This window comes from Megalobrama amblycephala, linkage group LG2 (genome assembly GCF_018812025.1).
Source record: "Megalobrama amblycephala isolate DHTTF-2021 linkage group LG2, ASM1881202v1, whole genome shotgun sequence".
Lineage (NCBI taxonomy): Eukaryota > Metazoa > Chordata > Actinopteri > Cypriniformes > Xenocyprididae > Megalobrama > Megalobrama amblycephala.
Genome location: NC_063045.1, coordinates 13,585,644 through 13,606,473, shown reverse-complemented (window position 1 = coordinate 13,606,473; position 20,830 = coordinate 13,585,644). Strand labels below are relative to the sequence as shown.

At 36.6% G+C, this 20,830-nt stretch overlaps 1 protein-coding gene across 1 annotated transcript; it reads left to right on the top strand.

Annotated features, from left to right (window-relative positions):
• The first annotated feature begins 8,401 nt into the window (after positions 1-8,401).
• On the top strand, positions 8,402-20,617 carry LOC125263728 (calpain-2 catalytic subunit-like). Its single transcript, XM_048182871.1, has 12 exons — positions 8,402-8,722; positions 13,969-14,038; positions 15,640-15,758; positions 16,174-16,307; positions 16,790-16,958; positions 18,242-18,325; positions 18,409-18,494; positions 18,573-18,647; positions 18,728-18,888; positions 18,982-19,151; positions 19,686-19,697; positions 20,218-20,617. The coding sequence occupies exons 1-12, from the start codon at positions 8,486-8,488 to the stop codon at positions 20,446-20,448; spliced, it is 1,548 nt and encodes a 515-aa protein (XP_048038828.1). The 5' UTR covers positions 8,402-8,485; the 3' UTR covers positions 20,449-20,617.
• Positions 20,618-20,830: the final 213 nt, after the last annotated feature.

Below are 20,830 nucleotides of genomic sequence, written 5' to 3'. Positions count from 1 at the left end.
ATTAAATAAACTGTATGTTTTGAGGGGGAAATAATGTTTACAAGGTATACATAGAATCTGCATTTCAAAAAGAAATATTCGCTTGCCTAAAATTGTAAAAACCAACCCTCCTGGTCTCCGAAAGAACAAAAAAAAAAAAAAATAGAAACAAAAGTGGTCTGCATTTAGAGCAGTGGTTCTCAACCTTTTTTGGGCCAACGCCCCCCTATCCATTATTCAGGTCCTTTACCGCCCCCCAAACACCATTAGCCTACATCATGAATCCATTTTCCAAACTCTGTTTTTGTCTTATCCTGAATCACTATGACACACCTATAATAAGAGTTTATATTATTATTATTATTATACGTTTATTTAACCAGGGAAGAAAATCACATTGAGATAGATATCTCATATACAAGTATTTTATATTTATATTGGGACTATTAGACTGGTTCGAGTCTGCAACGCTGCGGAGTACAGTACCTGCAAGACGCCTGCAATTTTGGTTATTTACCACTAGAGTCCAAAAGTTACGGACTGCAGCTTTCATAATTAAAAATGTCACTGAAAGCTAAATAACAGAACAGTGGCAGGCATCCGGGACAAGCTGGAACCGGAACCTCCGAAATCTGATCCCCTCTCATATAACACCAAAAGTGGTCCGTGCCGGGTTTTGTGTTTTCCAACAAGCAACATATAAAGCAGTGGCTTTTTTAAATTTTTTTATTGATGCGACCAAACTAAGTCAAGTCAAGCATAAGAATATTAGAATATATAATATACATATACAGAACAAGAATAAAAACTTGTAAGTAGCTATAAACAAGCCCAAACGAATTAATTTGAAGCAAAACTGAAAGTAAAAACGGGTGTTCTCAAGCAGCCTACCTCTCTCGTTCGGCACGAATTCAAATGTTTCCATATTAGCAATGTATCTGGATGCTGAACTTTTATTTATTGTGTCAAATAGGATTTGTACTTCACTCCCGTTTCAATATCAACGAAAAAAATCATCCTCTTCAAATGAGCAAAAATGTGTTTGGCAGGACCAGTTTCAGCGGTCACGCTGAACGGCACAGATAGGATTCTACGGAGTATGTAAAATGAGCAGTGTAATTTTTTATATGTTTGGCTATTTTATTTTGATAATGAACAGGCTGCAATGTCAAGTTTGCAACGAATATGTTGAGTGCGCACCAAGCGGCAACCTCCCCCTGTTTCTCGTGAAGCCAATACGGAAGTGAATTAAACTGCAATTCATCGACTGGCCGCTAGGGACAGGCTGCAGAAGTGAGCAGAATCTCATTGACCATCATGTTAAATTAGCCAAGTTTACAGCAGAAAAAAACATGTTTACAGTCTGGTTCATATTGTGGTTTTGGTCTATACTGCGAATTTGCCCTTCATGACAACTCTGAGGGGGGTGAATTTTTTATAGCTCATCCGTTTAAATTATATTAAGCCTTAAAGTTCTGCATAATTAAGGGCGTGGTCACTTGAGTGACAGGTATGCCGCTGCTGTCTGTGAGCCGTCATGTTACCTCAGCAGCTCATTTCAGCCGCTGAATTTGGCATCTCACTCGTATTTGTGCTTTTTTCTGTATTATTTTATACAATATATGGCTTGCTGCATACTCGAGACAGATGTCAGTCTGTGTACATGTGCTCGCATGCGGAACACACGTTGTTGGATCGTTGTGGCATTGGCTAAAAGTTTTGTTCCTGACATTTACTACAATGACAATACCAGGATAACGTATACAACTCCGACAGCACTGCTTGGATATAACTAAAACTGCTGCACTATTTTGAAAAATTATACTTTGGATACGTGCTCATTAGTTTGAGAGAACATTTGAGAGATATACATCTGGTACATATATATATATATTTTACCCAAGTGCCACGGATTGGATTCATCTCGCGATCTCATTATAAAGGTATGAAATCCCATTTGATTTGTGTTATTTGCACACCCCACACAAATTAATTAGCCTACTGGTGTTGGAGCATCTATAACGTTATCGTAAAAAAAAAAATCACCGTAGATTGACAGTAATCCTTTAGTACTTTCTAATGATATTGCTATCTTTATTAATATTTTAGATAGATAGCTAGGGCGGGCGTGGTTTCAGCAACAAGTCGTATGGGCTCCAACTTCGTCCCGCCTCTTTGCCCATTTTCAGTTATCCGTGAGTGACGTGCGGTCACGTGCAGCTAAGATGGCCGCGGCCTCATTTGCGCGTCAAAACTGCTATTCAGAACTCTATGGGTGACGTCACGGACACTACGTCCATATTTTTTTTACAGTCTATAGTGCGCACGCGAGGCGTCAGCGCGATCATTCAACTGGGCTGCGTTCAGCCCTGGCAAAACGTTTTTTTAAACGGAAACGGTGGTGCGTTGAACACCCTGTTCTGATGACGCAGGAGTTGCAACTATGGCAGCTGAGAAGGCTATTCTTTGTGTTCTTTTTTAATAATTTTCGGAGCCTGATGAAGTTGGTATTTAGGGTTTAATACTCCAAAATACACTCGATGTTACAGTCACTGCCCTTGCCGTCCGGAATAAAAGAGAACACCCCAATCGAGTGAAGGGATTTGTGGAATCTTCTAATTATTTTGATACAACACTTGCCTTGCATTTCAGGATGAAAAGACAAACATTTCAGGTGAAGGATAATCCACTTCTTACCTCCAAGACTGTTATGATCTATATTATTTTATTGTTTAATAGGCTTATCATTATTGCTGATCACTGTTGTTGTGCTTTGATATTGTAATATTTACCATGATATAATCAGAGGAGTACAGAAAAGTTTATTAAAGTGTAACTTCACAATACAACAGCAAAATATATAAGTAAAGTATTTTTATGTTACATTAATACCCAGTGTGCGAGCTGTCTCTTTAATACCGCGTGGTTTATATACAGGTTGCCGCTGATTGGGCTAACATTTCTGACACGCCCACCAAACAAGAGAAAACGCATCTCAAACCCGTTGCACACCGTTTCCAGGAAATGTGTCGTTCAACCAGGAAAACGTAGCAAAACGTTGCGCACCGGTGTGAGCTTGAACGTGCCCCAGTTCTAAATTTGGACCAGCGACCAGAAGATCAGACTCGCTCAAGAGACTGTGTTAGCAACAAGGGTAGAAGGAAATGACGACAACACTGGCTTCATCAGAAACAGGTAAGATGTATTAAAGGATGTCAATAATGCAATAATAAAAGGGAAAAAATAAAAATAAATAAATAAATAATAATAATAATGTCAGAGATTCAATACATCATCAAAACCAATAAACAAAAAAAAAACAAAAAAATGAATATAGTGACCAAAGGGGGGTAATGGAGGATGAAATAAATGAAGAGAGTAAAATAAATAAATGTATTTCTTCTTATAACCCTTATTTAAATTTTCTATTTATTTATTTTTCTATCTTATTAATTATTTGTTTATCTCTTTAAACCTATTTAGATTCAACCTAATAAAGCTAACAGACTCTTATTCTGCTAATATGGAATATAGATATATATAATAATATAAAATTTATTTTCACCTATTTATTCAATTTGTTTCTAATTGGCTTATTTAATATAGATAATAACTTTGAATTTGACTGGACACAATTCTTCCAATGACACTTTGAAATACCTTTTTCACTCTTGTTCTTCAGAAAAAACAACAACAACAAAAATAAAATAATAAAAACAAATAATTTGACAGTGGCAATTTGAGAGTATAAAATCAGTAGAGGAGAAAAAAAAAAAAAGGAAAACAAAAAGGAAAAAGAAATTACAATGGATAAACCTTAATGCTCACAATAAGAGTCCCAATGTGGATTAGGGTTTCACCAAACTTTAACTCAGTTCAGTGCTGCTTACACGAGATCCGTCTTCCGCCATTTAGTTCTGAGCAACACAGTTCAGTCAGAAAAACGAAGGAAAAGCGTGTGCACAATCCTACCACTTTTTTGATTCACGTAGCTCGATCCTTATATGGGCATTGGCTCGCCAGTTCCTGCTCGCAGGCTCTTTCTAGTGCAATGCAGGGACAGTTCAAGTTCAAAGTCTTCTTCGACGATCGTCCGATTCCAGAAAATATGCTGCACTCGACTCAAGAGATGATGGAAAACAGAAGATAGGGAAAAGAAGGACAGAGATGGGAAGGAAAAAAAAAAACAATCTTGCAAAAGACAAGGCCAAAAATACAATTAGACATTCCGTTCAAGATATACATCATTACAGCAGTTAATCTGCGAATAAACAAGATTTCAACATATTTAACTCCATGTTCATTTAACATTAACACATTGAAATTTGCATAAACATGCAAAGAGCATTTTTTTAAATGACGCACTTAGGCCTCATCTGCCCGTATCGCATGTGCGTCACGATCAGCCATTTCTCATAGCTCGAATACACGACAAAAACCCATTAAAATAACACTTGTAACTGCTTAAAGTAACTTTTAAATCTGAACATTAGTTATTTAACACATTCACTCGATATTCCTCCCGTTTTTTAACAGAGGATTAGCTTTTATACATCTTTTATATATATTACTGCACATAATACAACCGCATTTGATGGTTAAACACCATTTACAGAACATTTATACAAAACTACCTGTGTAATTGAGGATTTAATTACTTTACTCACCAAGAGAATTCTACTTTTCTAGTTATGAAGTTTCCAGACAGGCAAAACTCCAACCTCCGGAAGTTTCTCTCTCCTCTATAACAGTTTGCGCTAGCATCAACCCTGATAATCGACTGACGATGATCAATTCACATTTCTTCTCTCAAAATCTGTTATTTTTCTTAACACAACTGCTGATTTATATGTTCTAATTCTGTCTTCTTCTTCTTTTTCAGGACCGTGTCGTAACTGCTGCTTCTCTCTCTTGCATTCGCGCGTTCTCGCTCGTACTCTCTCTCGCACAGCTCCGATCATAGGGCGGGGCTAACTCCTCGCTCTCCTCATTGGACCAAATTTCACTTTGTTTCTATTTGAATAATTTTTCAAATTAGTTTTATTTCTTTTTGAATTTATGCATTTTCCTATTTTCTATTTCACAAATGTTATTAAAATAAAGTGCTGATTTACAGATTCACGAGTGTTATGGTTTTTATTCCCTTTTCTATTTTACATTAACAGGTCTCTCAGTAACCTGGGTTACACCAGTGTAATATTTACCATTATATAATCAGAGGAGTATAGAAAAGTTTATGAAAGTGTCACTTCACAATACAACAGCAAAATATATAAGTATAGTATTTTTCTGTTACATTAATACACATTGTGCGAGCTGTCTCTTTAATACCGCGTGGTTTATATACATCTTGCCGCTGATTGGGCTGACATTTCTGACACACCCACCAAACAAGAGAAAACGCATCTCAAACCTGTTGCACACCGTTGCACACCGTTTCCAGGAAACATGTAGTTCAACCCGGAAAACGTAGCAAAACGTTGCGCACCGGTTTGAGCTTGAACGTGCCCGTGTTGTTGGCAGGCCTGGACTGGTAATCTGGCATACCGGGCAAATGTCCGGTGGGCCGACGCACTTGAGGGCGGGGCCGCTATATGATATGATTTTTTTAATAAACATAAAATTGGCCAACGACCGGCCCATAAAGCAGGGACAGCGGCCCATTGGTTCATTTTCCATACTGACACTGGGCTGGCCCAATCACATCTCTTAACAGACTCCACCCCGTCCCCTCTGTTTCGCCAGAACATCTGTGGATTAGGAGGATGGAGAAACAAAAGCGCAAGTGCAAGGGGGTGCGGAGAAGTTGCGGGCAAAAAATAAAAAAATTTAGAGGTTGATGCCTCAACGTGCAAAAATTACTGGCATGTTTAGTGCGGTTACTGTAGCTTCAGTTTCCAAACCTACAGTACCTGACGTGCAAAAACAGGTGAACATAGAAGAACATGGAGGAGACACCTGTAAGGCAGAGGAGCAGCAGGTGTCTGACAGTGAAGCCAATGAGGGGCAGAGTAAGCAGGAGAGTATAATAGAAGCGGTAAGCAGGGTAGTTACATGTTTAACAGCGAGGGACTCATGATGCGACGACGACGACGATGATGCTTAAATTAATGAATATTATAAGACAACATAATCGTCGCCGTTATTATAAAGTCAGACTGTCACCTACTGCACTGGTCACTCAGTCAGCTAAAGTCAAATAGCACAGCAAAAGTTATTTTGCACTGTTTTTTGTAGTTAGCAGTGCCCTTGTAGCTATCAGAGTTCACTTATGCAGTAACGGCCCTTCTCATAGAAAATCCTGAAATGATGCAATTTGATTTTTCAAAAAAAAATTCAGGTTATTATTATAATGTAATATTACTGATGATGTGTTTATTTCACAACGAGACTATAGGTGTCTATTTATAGCTGTTAGTCGTGATGATGGTCTACTAGATCTCACTTTTCAGCTATAAAAAGTTATGTTTTGTAGCTCTTGTACCCTATTACTCTGGTATGAACACTTGGTTGTTTATGGCAAGTGAATAACATGAATATCATTTTATTAGGACGTTTTTGTGAGTAATTTGGTAGTATAGTTTTCTTTTTCATTGTTTTTAATGGAGAGTATCTAAACAATGAGAGGTAAATGTTTGACACTTAAACAGGGGTTTGTGCTCTTTAAAACAAAGTATTTTTGTAATTGTAAATTATAGTTTTTCTGCTGTCTGTTTCATTGAAAAAAAAAATAAAAAAAATTCTTTATAGAATTATCAGTATTCTACATCCACGTTCTAAGGGTTAACTAGCTTTTATATCATGGAGCACATTGTCCATCTAGAAATCCTACTCTTACTAAGTGTATTTTTAATAACTCTACCAATTAATTGTAATACTCTGGTGGGTGGTGTCCGACCGATTGTGGTGGGCCGGTCTGAGCAAAAATGCCAGGGCCATTTTTTTGTCCCAGTCCAGCCCTGGTTGTTGGACATCGTTTTATTGCAATGCTGTGAGGAGACGCAGAAGAACTGATGAAATACTGGTTAAACAAGTATATGCCCATACACTGGCAGTTTCCACATGAAACTGATGTCATCTGATGTCATTTAAACATCTGATGTCGAGGGCTGTTTGTCAGACTTTGTTGGGCCTAATACATAATGCCATGGTGTTTAACACACAAACGGTCACTACACACCACGAGTATGCCAATGGTTTCCATCACCTTAACGCGCATTTGAACTAACACAAAAGTCAAGATAATCTGCGTCTGCCTATTGAATTTCTTTGATAATTCTGGACAGTAAAAACGACCGTAGGCTGCTATACGGTCATTTCAGCGCTAATGTGTGCACTTAGGTTTTATTACGCATTTAGGAGAGTATTGCAAGAAGCTGCTTACATTAATCTTACTTTGGAAACCAAATAAATAAATACAATCATGATTTTTCATAAAGAATTATGTTATAATTATAGGCTTAAATACCGTGGTATCATCTTATTGTTATCATCAATGGTATAATTAATTCAATTCAAATTTATTTGGTTTGTCATGATTAATTTGTGTCCATAATAAGTAAAATAAAAAATATATATATTCTAACAAGAATAAACACATATGAACAATTATTAAATTATTAATGTATTATTAATTATTTTTAACTAGCCTATCTTGACATTATCCAAGCAGCGTTTTGCGCTCAGATGTGACGGCGAAATTACTTAAATGTGATTACAGAATATATTTAAATTAATTATCCATCAAATTGTCATTTTCTCCTTACAGTCTTGCGAGTTAACAATAATGCCAAGTAAATTACTTTGTGAACAAAGAAAACATTTTGGCATTAGGCATTAAAAATGTAAAAGTTTTACCTTACAAATAGAATTTAGTTTCATTCATTTTAAAATTCGTCACCGGAGTGAATGGGAACATGATTTATTGAAAATATTTGAAAATTTAAGTGGTTCTTAAGTCGGTACTTTTTTAAATGGCTTGTCAACTTTCTATTCCTATGCTGTGTGATTCTAGTCAGCGCTGAATTCAAGCCACCACCGGATAGTTGTCAGCGCGAAACACATTTTTGTGCACGTGAATTCTTGTCAGCGCTTGTTGAACGCCCCCGTTGAGAAACACTAATTTAGAGTATTGTAAGAGTGTATTTAGGCACACAGACTTACCAATGTAATTGCACTGTAACATGAGTGCGAGTCACACTCATGTTACAGTGCAATTACATTGGTAAGTACTAAAGTAGTGAAATGAGTATACATTGAAAAGCATATAATGGAATAAAGTAATGAAAAGCATATACTTAAATTGCTCAAGTTTTCTTCGCAAGGTTACATGATGCTAAACCAGTGTGAAAGCAACACCTGCCCCTATGCGCTGACAGGTGAGTGTGACTCCGCCCTCACGTTTATCATACAGCGGCTCTCAGTATAAAACCAGCATCAGTCTCACACAAACACTCACACACTATAAACAAGCTTCAGAGACACTTGAGGTCGACTACAGGGCAGCATGTCTAATATTGCAAAGGTTCTTTCTAGGAGGCAGGACAGAGGAGAAGGAGTGGGAACAAACAAGAATGCGATTCCCTACAACAAGCAGAACTATCAGAGCCTGAAGCAGGAATGTCTGGCAAAAAAAACCCTGTTCTGTGACCCGACCTTCCCTGCTGAATCCGACTCTCTGGGATACAACGAACTCGGGCAGCAGTCCATCAAGACCAGAGGAGTGGAGTGGAAGAGACCCAAGGTACTGTGATGTCCTCTGTGTGTGTCTGTGTGTGGTCCTTGTTAACTAGTGTTGCAAACCTTTTTGGAAATCGATATATAATCAGATTGAATGGAAAGAGGTCTGGAGTTTACCTAGTAAATACTGCCTCACTAATAAAGTTATAGAAATTACATATAAGGTTATTCATTTGATTTATCCGGCGAGACAAGTAGTCTCAAGATTTTTCAGAGACATGGAGACTACATGTGTCTTTTGTCATTCAGAAGAAGAATCCATTAAACAATTATTTTTTGAATGTGTATTTGCCCCGTCGTTTTGGATTGATATTGGATATCTAATAGGGGTGTGACGAGATCTCGTGAGACTAAACTGTGACGAGATTTCTCGTCGAGGCGAAAAGTAGTCTCGTGATATTGCCATGACAGAGTGGTTAGGATGATTAGGAAAGAATATGCCACCGCTACATTTACATTACGCCTCCACTGTCGTTTTGCTATGTATTTAAATAAAAAATATTTAATTCAGTTGGATAACGGACGCCGCCGCTCCATATTTACAGAGTTACGCGCGATCGCTGAAAGTGAAAGTAAACAGGAGCGCGCATTCAAACGCGATCTCAATACCCCGCATTTTGAAAGCGGCTCCCTGATGAATACAGATATCTCTCAATATGAAAGCTATTTTAGGCTGGGCAGTGTAGTTGTAACCATCTCTTAGCTCTGTATCAAAGAAAAATTGGTCTTATTTGCACTTTGAATATTGAGAGAGTGTGATTATGGTTGCACTTATTGTAAAGTGTTACCATGAAAACGAATAACAGTTTTCTCTTAATCTTATTAAGCACAAACAATAAGGTTTCATTTGTTAACATTAGTTAATGCACTGTAAACTATGAACTAACAATGAATGACTATTTTTATTAACTAACATAAACAAAGATTAATAAATACTGTAGCAAATATATTGCTCATTGTTAGTTGATGTTGGTTAATACATTAATGTTAATAAATGAGACCTTATTGTAAAGTGTTAACATTTTTATTTATGCTGTTTTTATTTCTATGATCAGTTTGTGGAAAGGAGTTCAGTTAGGAGGTCAAAAGTTGTAGAAGCTCATAAATCATGTACAGTAAGGTCTGAAGAGACTGAAATCATACAGAAGAGAAGTCAGTTGAGTTAGTGGAAAAACCTTTTATAGTGCTTTAAGTATTGTTGTCTTTTACTGCATATGATAATTCACACTCAGAAAGTAGAACTGAAATGACATTCATTACAAGATGATTAGTTAAAACATTTCAAATACACCTGCAGAATATTTTTTCTAGTCATGATTTCACCATTGAGGATTTCTTAAAAATAGTGTGTAAAAATCTTGTCTCGTCTAGTCTCGTGAACTCAGTCTCGATACCTGTCTCGTCACACCCCTAATATCTAATATTCAAATTAACAAAATTAAAGATTCAATTATCTGGTATTTTGTTATATAAAAATAGGATTTTGGAGCAAAATTTGATGATTAACTTAATAATTATCTATGGAAAATATCATATACACAAACAGAAATTGAATAATAATAAACCCAATATTATATTATTTAAAATTGAATTGAAGCATTATATTGAGGCCATAAAAGATGCAAGAAATAAAAAAGCAATACGGATGTATAGAATTTTTGAATCCTTTTCTTTTTGGAACACCCTGTAGGTTTTTTTTTTTTCCCCTGTATTTTATTTGATTTATTTTCTTCTTAGTTTTTTTTTCTTTTTCTTTCTGGTGTTTCCTTTGTTGCTATTATGAATGTATTACATAACAGTTGAACACATTGTGATCCTCTGTATGTATATTGTTCTTGTTTTGTAATAAAAAAAAAAAAATAATAATAAAAAAAAATCTTAACTAGTGTTTCTCAACGGGGGCGTTACCGCCCCCCAGGGGGCGTTCAGAGAACAACGGGCAAGATTTTTAAAAGGGGTGCGTTCAGGTGTTCTTGGGGGGCGTTCACGAGTTTACACCAAAGATCCAGGCAAGACAAGATTAAACGTGTAATTACTTGCAAAAGAATTGCCTCCAACATTCTCAAATCTGCCAGTTTAATGCAATATGTAAGCTAGGCTATGTATCGTTTCTTTTGCAACGATTATTTTTCCAGCGCTCAAGCGCTGACAAGAATTCACGTGCACAAAAATGTGTTTCGCGCTGACAACTATCCGGTGGTGGCTTGAATTCAGCGCTGACTAGAATCACACAGCAGAGGAATGGAAAGTTGACAAGCCATTAAAAAAGTACCGACTTAAGAACCACTTAAATTTTCAAATATTTTCAATAAATCATGTTCCCATTCACTCCGGTGACGAATTTTAAAATGAATGAAACTAATTTCTATTTGTAAGGTAAAACTTTTACATTTTTATAATGCCAAAATGTTTTCTTTGTTCACAAAGTAATTTACTGGGCATTATTGTTAACTCGCAAGACTGTAAGGAGAAAATGACAATTTGATGGATAATTAATTTAAATATATTCTGTAATCACATTTAAGTAATTTCGCCGTCACATCTGAGCGCAAAACGCTACTTGGATAATTTCAAGATAGGCTAGTTAAAAATAATTAATAATACATTAATAATTGTTCATATGTGTTTATTCTTGTTAGAAGATTTTTTTATTTTTATTTTACTTATTATGGACACAAATTAATCATGACAAACCAAATAAATTTGAATTGAATTAATTATATCATTGATGATAACATTAAGATGATACCACGGTATTTAAGCCTATAATTATAACATAATAATTATAACATAATTTTTTATGAAAAATCATGATTGTATTTATTTATTTGGTTTCCAAAGTAAGATTAATGTAAGCAGCTTCTTGCAATACTCTCCTAAATGCGTAATAAAACCTAAGTGCACACATTAGCGCTGAAATGACCGTATAGCAGCCTACGGTCGTTTTTACTGTCCAGAATGATCAAAGAAATTCAATAGGCAGACGCAGATTATCTTGACTTTTGTGTTAGTTTAAATGCGCGTTAAGGTGATGGAAACCATTGGCATACTCGTGGTGTGTAGTGACCGTTTGTGTGTAAAACACCATGGCATTATGTATTAGGCCCAACAAAGTCTGACAAACAGCCCTCGACATCAGATGTTTAAACTCGTAGTTATTTTGTGCGCGAGCGCGTTCATGTGGAAACTGCCAGTGTATGGGCATATACTTGTTTAACCAGTATTTCATCAGTTCTTCTGCGTCTCCTCACAGCATTGCAATAAAACGATGTCCAACAACACAAATAGCTCTCTCTGTAGTCACAAGTTCCCTTCATAATGCAAAGCATGCGACTTGCACGCTTAAGTTTCAGAAAACATCGTCATCGAAGTTTATATGTCTATAATTTATGTAATCATATAATTTATATGTATTCTTTATATCACAGGTTTTCAAACCCTGTGTCGCGAGACTTAAAAAATGGGTTGGCATTTTCATAAAAGCATAGTCTAAAATGAATAAATAAACAAAATATATTTGACTTAATATATTAACAAAGCGAAAGAAAAAATTGTGCCCAATAGTAGCCTATATACTGCTGAGTTTGATTCATTTTTGAGAGGGGCGGGACTCCACAAACAAGTTCAAGGAAAGGAAACCGAGATGGCAAAAAGCGCATCCTGTTTTCTTTATTTTGCAAAAACACAATGTTCTGTTTTAGTGTGAGTGTATAAAAGTAAACTTCGCAGTATCGAATAATGTCTTACTCATATCTGTAAATTACGGTATTTAAGTTGTTTCTGCTGGTAGGAAACCAGGGGCACGTTCAAGCTCAAACCGGTGCGCAACGTTTTGCTACGTTTTCCGGTAGGTTGAGAACCACTGTTGTAAACCCTACACGTTATAGGGGCAAAATGTCCCCATGAAGATGGCAATAGCCAAAATACTTGTTTTGGTCCCCATGAGGATAACAGCTAATAAATCATATAGATTGATGTTTATTTTTTGAAAATGGAAACATGCAGAAAGTTTTCTGTGAGGTTTAGGGTTAGGGGATATATTATACAGTTTGTACAGTATAAAATCATTATGTCTATGGTAAGTCCACATAAAACTTGACCATTACCTAAACTCTAAGTTTAGGTAAATATAAAGGCGTGTTTTTGTGATCTTTGTTTGTTTCTTTTATTTCTTTCTTTCTTTTTTTTTTTTTTTTTTAAATATCTTAAAAAGTACTTTTGTTATATTGTTATTTTGTCATAATAATATTAAATGTTAATAATATTTTTCATACGTTTTTTTGTTATCTTTGTGTTTTATAGAATCTAACTGATTCACATTCACAAGGAATAATGGGAAGTGTTTTTATAATTAATCATTATAAATGTAGTCATATCCATGTGATCGGACTCCTACAACAAACACAGTTGAAGTTTCATAAAAATCAATCAATGTATGCAGATGTTATAACACACTTCCTGTTTCCCTTTTCTCACCATAAATTCATTGCCTCACCATGGCCAAACCGTTTGAGATATCAAAAACCTGCTCGCATTACCAAGTTTGGTGGTGATCGAATTAATCTCCTAGGAGGTGTATATCAAATTCCAGAGCATGCGTTTTTCAAACAACCCATAATAGCTGACTTCCTGTTGAGCTGGCGTATAACTTAGAGCACGAAAGTTGTTAGGCCCGATGACGTATATATGTGTACCGAGTTTCATACCCCATTCAAGGGGGTGCTGTCAAGCCCCTGTGCCACGCCCGCGTACCAGCTTCTGCGGCGTCCTAATGGCCACAGATTCCAATGTGTGTGCCAATTTTCAAGAGTTTTTGAGCATGTTAAGGGCCCCAAAAAGTCCTGGATGGTTGAAAAAAATAAACATCCTTAGAAAAACAACAGGGCCCTGAGCCTTAGTGGCTTGGGCCCTAAAAATGTTGACACAATATAAAACATTTTTTACAGTTTAGCTGAGATGCAAAACATGTATTGTTCTGTCAATGTGCATGCATAGATATGCTCACTATGGTAACCGACGGAAGCTCAGGTTAGTCTTCAGGTGTGAGGAGGATCTTTGTATTTCTGTATTTGTGTTGATACTTACAACAAGCGTACTCTCTGCTCATTGGTATCTCTATTTTTTCTTTTATGTATACACTAGCCACTACACAATTGTTCAAATGAACATTTTACATGTGCTGTTTGCTAAGAGCAAATAAAACGTATAATAATATCTGCTCTAATTGTGTTCAATTTTCTGTTTTTAAAGGAGCTGTGCTCAAACCCTGAGTTCATTGTGGACGGCGCCAAGCGGACGGATATCTGCCAGGGAGCTTTAGGTGAGAAAAGATCCTTTTGGTCACATTAGTGTTCAGGTGTGGCCTGTAGAGAAACACAATGAATCATTTATGATTTTTGCTAACATGGTGGGCAGTATAGTGAAGACTTTATTTTACATCGAAAACAAGCTGAATATGGTATTTCAGGATCAGTTTAATTATGTATTATGATATCAAATGAGGTGTTTAGTTAGCTGTATCTGCTGGTGTGTCTGCTTTATGTTGTTTAAGTACACTTGTCTTCCACCCCGAAACTCACACAAACTCGTATTGTGCAGAGCTAACCACCATGACACACGAATATAAATACTATATCAGAAAAGATGTGACACATGAGCCATTAACACTATAGACCTATTTTGTTTGTTCAAACAAAAAGAGAGATAAAATTGTACAGAGCCTCCATAAGGACATGCATGGAAAAAATAAATTGTATTTCAATGCTTTTGCATTCGCTCACAAAACTTTTTTGTTCCCCCAAGAAATTCCCAGCGAATTAAATTTCTCCAGAAAACGCAACAGAACTTGTTTAGTTATAGATATCTTTTTGCAAGAGAAAGCAAAAATTGCATGAGTGAATGCAACGTTTTTTCAGGGGAATACAGTACTTTTGCAAGAGAACACAAAAGTATAGCCCCTAAAGGGACATCATGGTGGATGGGAGGAAAAAATATATGTCAGTGCTTTTGCGTTCTCTTGCAAATGTTTGCATTCCCCTGAGAAAGAACTCAAAAGTTTTGTGTGCAAACAATGTTTCTTGGGGGAACGCAAACATAATTTTTTTCCTCCCATCTCATATTTTTTTTCCATCACCATGTGTCTTTAGGGGCTCCTTACAAAAGTTGTGCGAGCAAATGAAAATGTTTCTCTGGGGAACATAATTGTTTTGCAAGAGAACACATAAGCTGAATGAAAAGCTTCTCCACCAAATGCAATTTTTTTCAAAAAAACGCAAATGTTGTGCAAGCGAATGAAAAGATTCTTCAGGAATGCAATATTTTTGCAAGAGAATGCAAAGACTGTGAGAGCAAATGAAAAGTTTCTCCAGGAATGCAATTTTTTGTAAGAGAACACAAAACTGAAAAGAGCAAATGAAAAGTTACTCTGGAGAACACAAAATTTTTGCAAGAGAACGCAAAAGTTGTGCGAACAAATTAAAAGTTTCTTCGGAGAAAGCATTGTTTTTGCAAAAGTTGTAAGAATGAATGCAAAGTTTCTTGGGCGAATGTAAAATCTGCAAGAAAGAGAAATACATGCCTAAGTTTTATTGGTAAGCAGTTTACAAAAAAGCATGATCAACAATATGAGTGATTCTAGTAATGGCTAATTAAAGTTACCTCACACTACAAGTGCTGCGGAAAAACATGGGAGTGGTCAAGTCTTAAGCTTGAAGGTTGTAGGTTCAAACCCAACAATGGTTGATCCATGAACCATCACCATTGAGCAAGATGCATATGCCCAGAATATTCCTTGAGCAAAACTCTGAAGCCCAGGTTGATCCTGCAAGACTATCCCTCTAATAAGTGTACTAGAAGTTAGTTTGCATAAAATCATCAGCTGAAGACAAAATAAATATCTAATTACGTTTGATACATTGACAGGTGACTGCTGGTTGCTGGCAGCCATTGCATCTCTGACTCTGGATAATGAGATTCTGGAACGTGTAGTTCCACCTGGACAGAGTTTTACGGAGGACTATGCCGGCATCTTCCACTTTCAGGTCAGAACATACAAACAGACTGACTCACACTGAAGATCTGGGATTTAATTTAAACCTGGGGGAAAAGTCTTAATTTTAGGATGAAAAACAAACAAACAAACATTCAAAGTGCTTTAAATCATTTTAATCACTAATTTTAAAGGATTAGTTTTCCATTATATGGAGAAAAAATAAATATTTATTTAAATATAATTTTAGCTAATATAAAATATTATCTAATACTATATTGTAATAATTTTATTAAATGTAATTAAATGTAAAAAATGTATTTAAATTTAGAAAAGTGGTAGGCAAGTCTGGTTTCAGACTTTTGAACTTCATTCAAGTACTTCTTATGATGCAATATATGATCATATTATAATTTCAATGATAAAGATACACTGTCAGACTGATGGTGTTGTTCTCGTCTCTTCAGTTCTGGCAGTATGGTGAATGGGTGGACGTGGTCATTGATGACCGTTTGCCCACCAGAAATGGGAAGCTGCTGTTTGTTCACTCCGCCGAGGGCTCTGAGTTTTGGAGCGCTCTGCTGGAGAAGGCCTATGCAAAGTGAGTGTGCGTGTTTATTCATCATAAATTACCTGCTACTACTTACCTGAACTGCAGTAGTGAACAATATAATACAATATGGGGGCAGTCGTGGCCTAATGGATAGAGAGTCGGACTTGTAACCCAAAGGTCATGGGTTCGAGTCTCAGGTCCGGCAGGGATTGTCGGTGAGGGGAGTGAATATCCAGCGCTCTCTCCACCCTCAATACCACGACTGAGGTGAGACCCTTGAGCAAGGCACCGTACCCTCAACTGCTCCCCGGGTGCTCCAGGTGTGTGTTCACGGTGTGTGTTCACTGCTGTGTGTGCACTTGGATGGGTTAAATGCAGAGCACAAATTCCGAGTATGGGTCACCTTTAAATGATACTGAGTCATCCGAAACGCTTGGTAAACACTGTGCCTACCATACTAACACACAATGTTCATTCAACATGTCACATACATACCAACCGCTGATGCAGATTTCTACCATATTTTGAAGGGTAAATGGCTCATATGAAGCTCTGATAGGAGGTTGGAGCACTGAGGGTTTTGAGGATTTCACTGGAGGCATCGCTGAGAAGTATAAGCTGAGCAAAGCTCCTCCGTACCTGTTTAAGCTCATGCAGAAAGCACTGACGCTGGGCTCATTACTGGGCTGCTCCATTAAGGTAAGTCTCATTCCACTTCTGTTGGCTTTCTTTTTGTTGCATTTTGAGCTGCTATAGCTTCTCTATGGCAATAATAAATAGTGATTAATACATAATAATGTGCAAGTCTTCAGATAAATGTTTTGTTGGAGCTGTGGTCTACCTAACAAACACACTTTAGACACCTAAGCTCTTATTTACAAAATATCCAGATTAAAGGATACTAATTAGCTTTTGAGACCGAACAATTTGCATGTGCTTCAAGGAAGTTTTGCAGGTGACTTACTAAGAATACTTGCCACATATGCAAATAGGTTGGACTTTTTGTGTGGAAATATGAAATTTTAGCTCACTTGTGGCTCACACTAAATACCAGGAGTTTCAAATGTGACTATTGATATCATTGCTGTAATACAGAATAATGAAGGATGCACTGATATGAACATTTGGGCCATGATGATAGTACCAATATATTGTCTAGTATATGTACACACACACTGCTGTTCAAAAGTTTGGGGGCTGTCAGATTTTTAATGTTTTTGAAATAAGTCTCTTATGGTCATGAAGGCTGTATTTATTTGATCAAAATACAGTAAAACAGTCTTATACACTAAAAAATTATAAACGCAGCACTAATTTTTATGAGATGAACTCAAAAATCTAAGACTTTTTCTATGTACACAAAAGGCCTATTTCTCTCAAATATTGTCCACAAATCTGTGATAGTGATCACTTCTCCTTTGCCAAGATAATCCATCCACCTCACAGGTGTGGCATATCAAGATGCTGATTAGACAGCATGATTAGTAGTCTTATAATTTAAAATGTTTTATTTGAATATAGTTCAAATGTAATTTATGCAAAGCTGAATTTTCAGCATCATTACTCCAGTCTTCAGTGTCACATGATCATTCACAAACTATTCTAATATGCTGATTTGATGCTCAAAAATAATTTCTGATAATTATCATTGTTGAAACTGTTGTACGGCATAATATTTTTAGACATTTTTTGGACTTTTTTCTCAGGGTTTTTTGTTGAATAAAAAGTCCAAAAGAACAGGATTTATTTGAAACAGAATTATTTGGTAACTTTATAAATGTCTTTCTGTCACTTTTGATTAGCTTAAGATTAGTTCATCCTTGCTGAGTAAAAGTATTCATTTCTTTAAAAAAAAAAAAAAAATCTTATGGTAGTGCTATTGCTCTTATGTGGGAAATACATGTTTGAACCTGACTAGCTACAGTTTTTATCATTAAAAAAGTCCAAAAGCCAAAAGAAATCATATTTTATTTATTGAGCAGACTACCAGTTCAAATGAGAAGGAGAAGAAGACGAGTCTGAAGCTGGTGAAGGGTCATGCCTACTCCGTCACGGCCGCAGAGGAGGTCAGATATCGCCACTGATGCTGGAATATGGATCTGATGGGAATAATAAGAAGCAGCTCTAATTATTGTCAACTTACATGCAGGTTCACGTCAGAGGCAATCCAGTTGAACTGGTGCGTATCAGGAACCCGTGGGGTCGTGTGGAGTGGACAGGTGCTTGGAGTGATAAGTGAGTTCCCTAAACAGATCGTACTCCTTCAACATCGGTCTTGAGAGTCCTGTAAAATGTTGCCCATCTCTTCCTCAGTTCCAAAGAATGGGATAATGTCGAACCAGAGGAGAAAGCGAAACTGAATCATTCAGCTGAAGATGGAGAGTTCTGGTAAGAGAACTTGGGCTTTTTAATCTTTTAACCCTCAACATTGTAACAAATAACTTGACTAATCTTCCTGGTCCTGTCAGGATGGCGTATTCTGACTTCATACAGCAGTTCTCGAAGTTGGAGATCTGTAATCTGACTCCAGACACTCTTTCAAGTGACACTGTGAACCGCTGGAACTACACCCAGTTTGAAGGAAACTGGAGGGTGGGCTCCACCGCAGGGGGCTGCAGGAACAACCCAGGTATATCGAATCAACATGAATGTGCTTGAAAGCAAATTTGGTTTTAAAGTTGTTTTTGTTTCACCATCCTATCATTTGGTTTCTCCTCTCCAGCTACATTCTACTCAAACCCTCAGTTTGTGATCAAGCTGGAGGATGCTGATGATGATCCCTATGATGGTGAAGATGGATGCACGTTCCTTGTGGGTCTTATGCAGAAAGATGGTCGTAAAGACAAGCGGTTTGGACAAGACCTGAACACCATTGGCTTTACTATCTATAAGGTAATTGGTTACATACAATCAGTAATACCATTAAAACTAGAAACAACTTTACTCTCGACACCAAAAACAACTTCACAACCAACAGTACCACTGGTTCTATTAGTGTCTTTCCAAGCCATTTTCTCCATAAAGATTAAAAACAATTTCAAGAAAGATTCATTAACCAAACCAACCTGCTAAGATTAATCACAAAATTACAAAATTTGATTTGAAACTGTAAAATAGGCCTATTTGAAAATCATGGCTAGTGCAGTTCTTCACCTGTTTGACTACTAAAGAATTTTTCTTAAATTATGTTGAAATATTGATTAATAGCCTCATGGTAGGTCTGTCTGGAAATGTAAAGAAATAAATTTCTATGGAGGATGTGATTTTACTCCCAGAACCTGACTGTTGTACAACACATTATGCAACACATGTTTTCCATTAACATAACCATCAACATTACAACATTACCGAGAAAAAAAAAAAAATTGTGTTGAATATGTCTGAATTTGAACATTGAATAATATAATATTCTTTGATGTTTTTCAGGTTCCAGATGAGGTGTGTATGAGCTCTATATATTTTGTATAAGAGTAGCTGGACAACACAAATCTAAGCCAAGGAGGAAAAAATATATTTCAGTGCCTTTGAATCTCAGTTTGTTCTTTTCAAAATTCTCTCCTTTTGGAGAGAATGCAAAGTTTCTTGGGTGAATGCAATCCTTAGAAAGAGAATGCAATTTTTATTTGGAGGAACACAGTCCTTTGAGAGAGAATTCAAAGTTTCTATGGGGAATGCAATCCTGTGGGAGAGAACGCAGAGTTTTCCAGGGAACGCAATTCCTTGGGAGAGTACTCAGAAGTTTCTTGAGGGAACACAATCCATTTTTCGAGAGAATACAAAGTCTCTAAGGGGAACGCAATCCTTTGGGAGAGAACGCAAAAGTTTTGTGAGCAAACACAAAAGCGCTGAAATATAATTGTTCATCCCATTTTATATTATTTCCATCACCATACATTTATATGGAACAAGCTTTGCAAGTTTTCAGATACAATTTTATCCATCTGTGTTTGTGTTGCAGTTAAAGGGTCGCAACAACATTCATTTCGGTCCTGATGTACTGCTGCGTCAGCGGTCCATTGCAGGAAGCGACGCCTTCACTAGAATTCGAGGGATGAGTACACGCTTCAAACAGCCTCCCGGTGAATACGTCATCATCCCCTCCACTTTCGAGCCAAATCGCAAGGGAAGCTTCATACTCCGTGTGTTCACAGAGAAAGAGGCTGCTGCCAGGCTAGTTCCGAGTGTGTAAAAAACATGGGTTTAGATAGGCTAGTTCTATTTTTAGACCACATGGTGGCGATGTTGCACAGGTTCTGTTTTGTCTACTCTAGAGTTGATAGTAACACTAAAACATCTGTTTGCTCTGTGTTTGTGTCTGTGTTTAAATCATAACAAATAAATCATAATTGTTTCTTAAACATTCTTGTATTTGCACCCAAATAATTCCGATAATACTAATACCAAGAAAGTGGCAAGATGAAAACCACTATTTTCTGTTTCAAACTTTCACATAGCATCTTTTGGTTATAAAAACATTAAAAATTCAAATCTATCTATTTTAAAAAGTTTATTATAAAAACGTATTCTTTTTCCCCAAAATGCAATAAATCCATGACTTTTTTTTTTTCAAA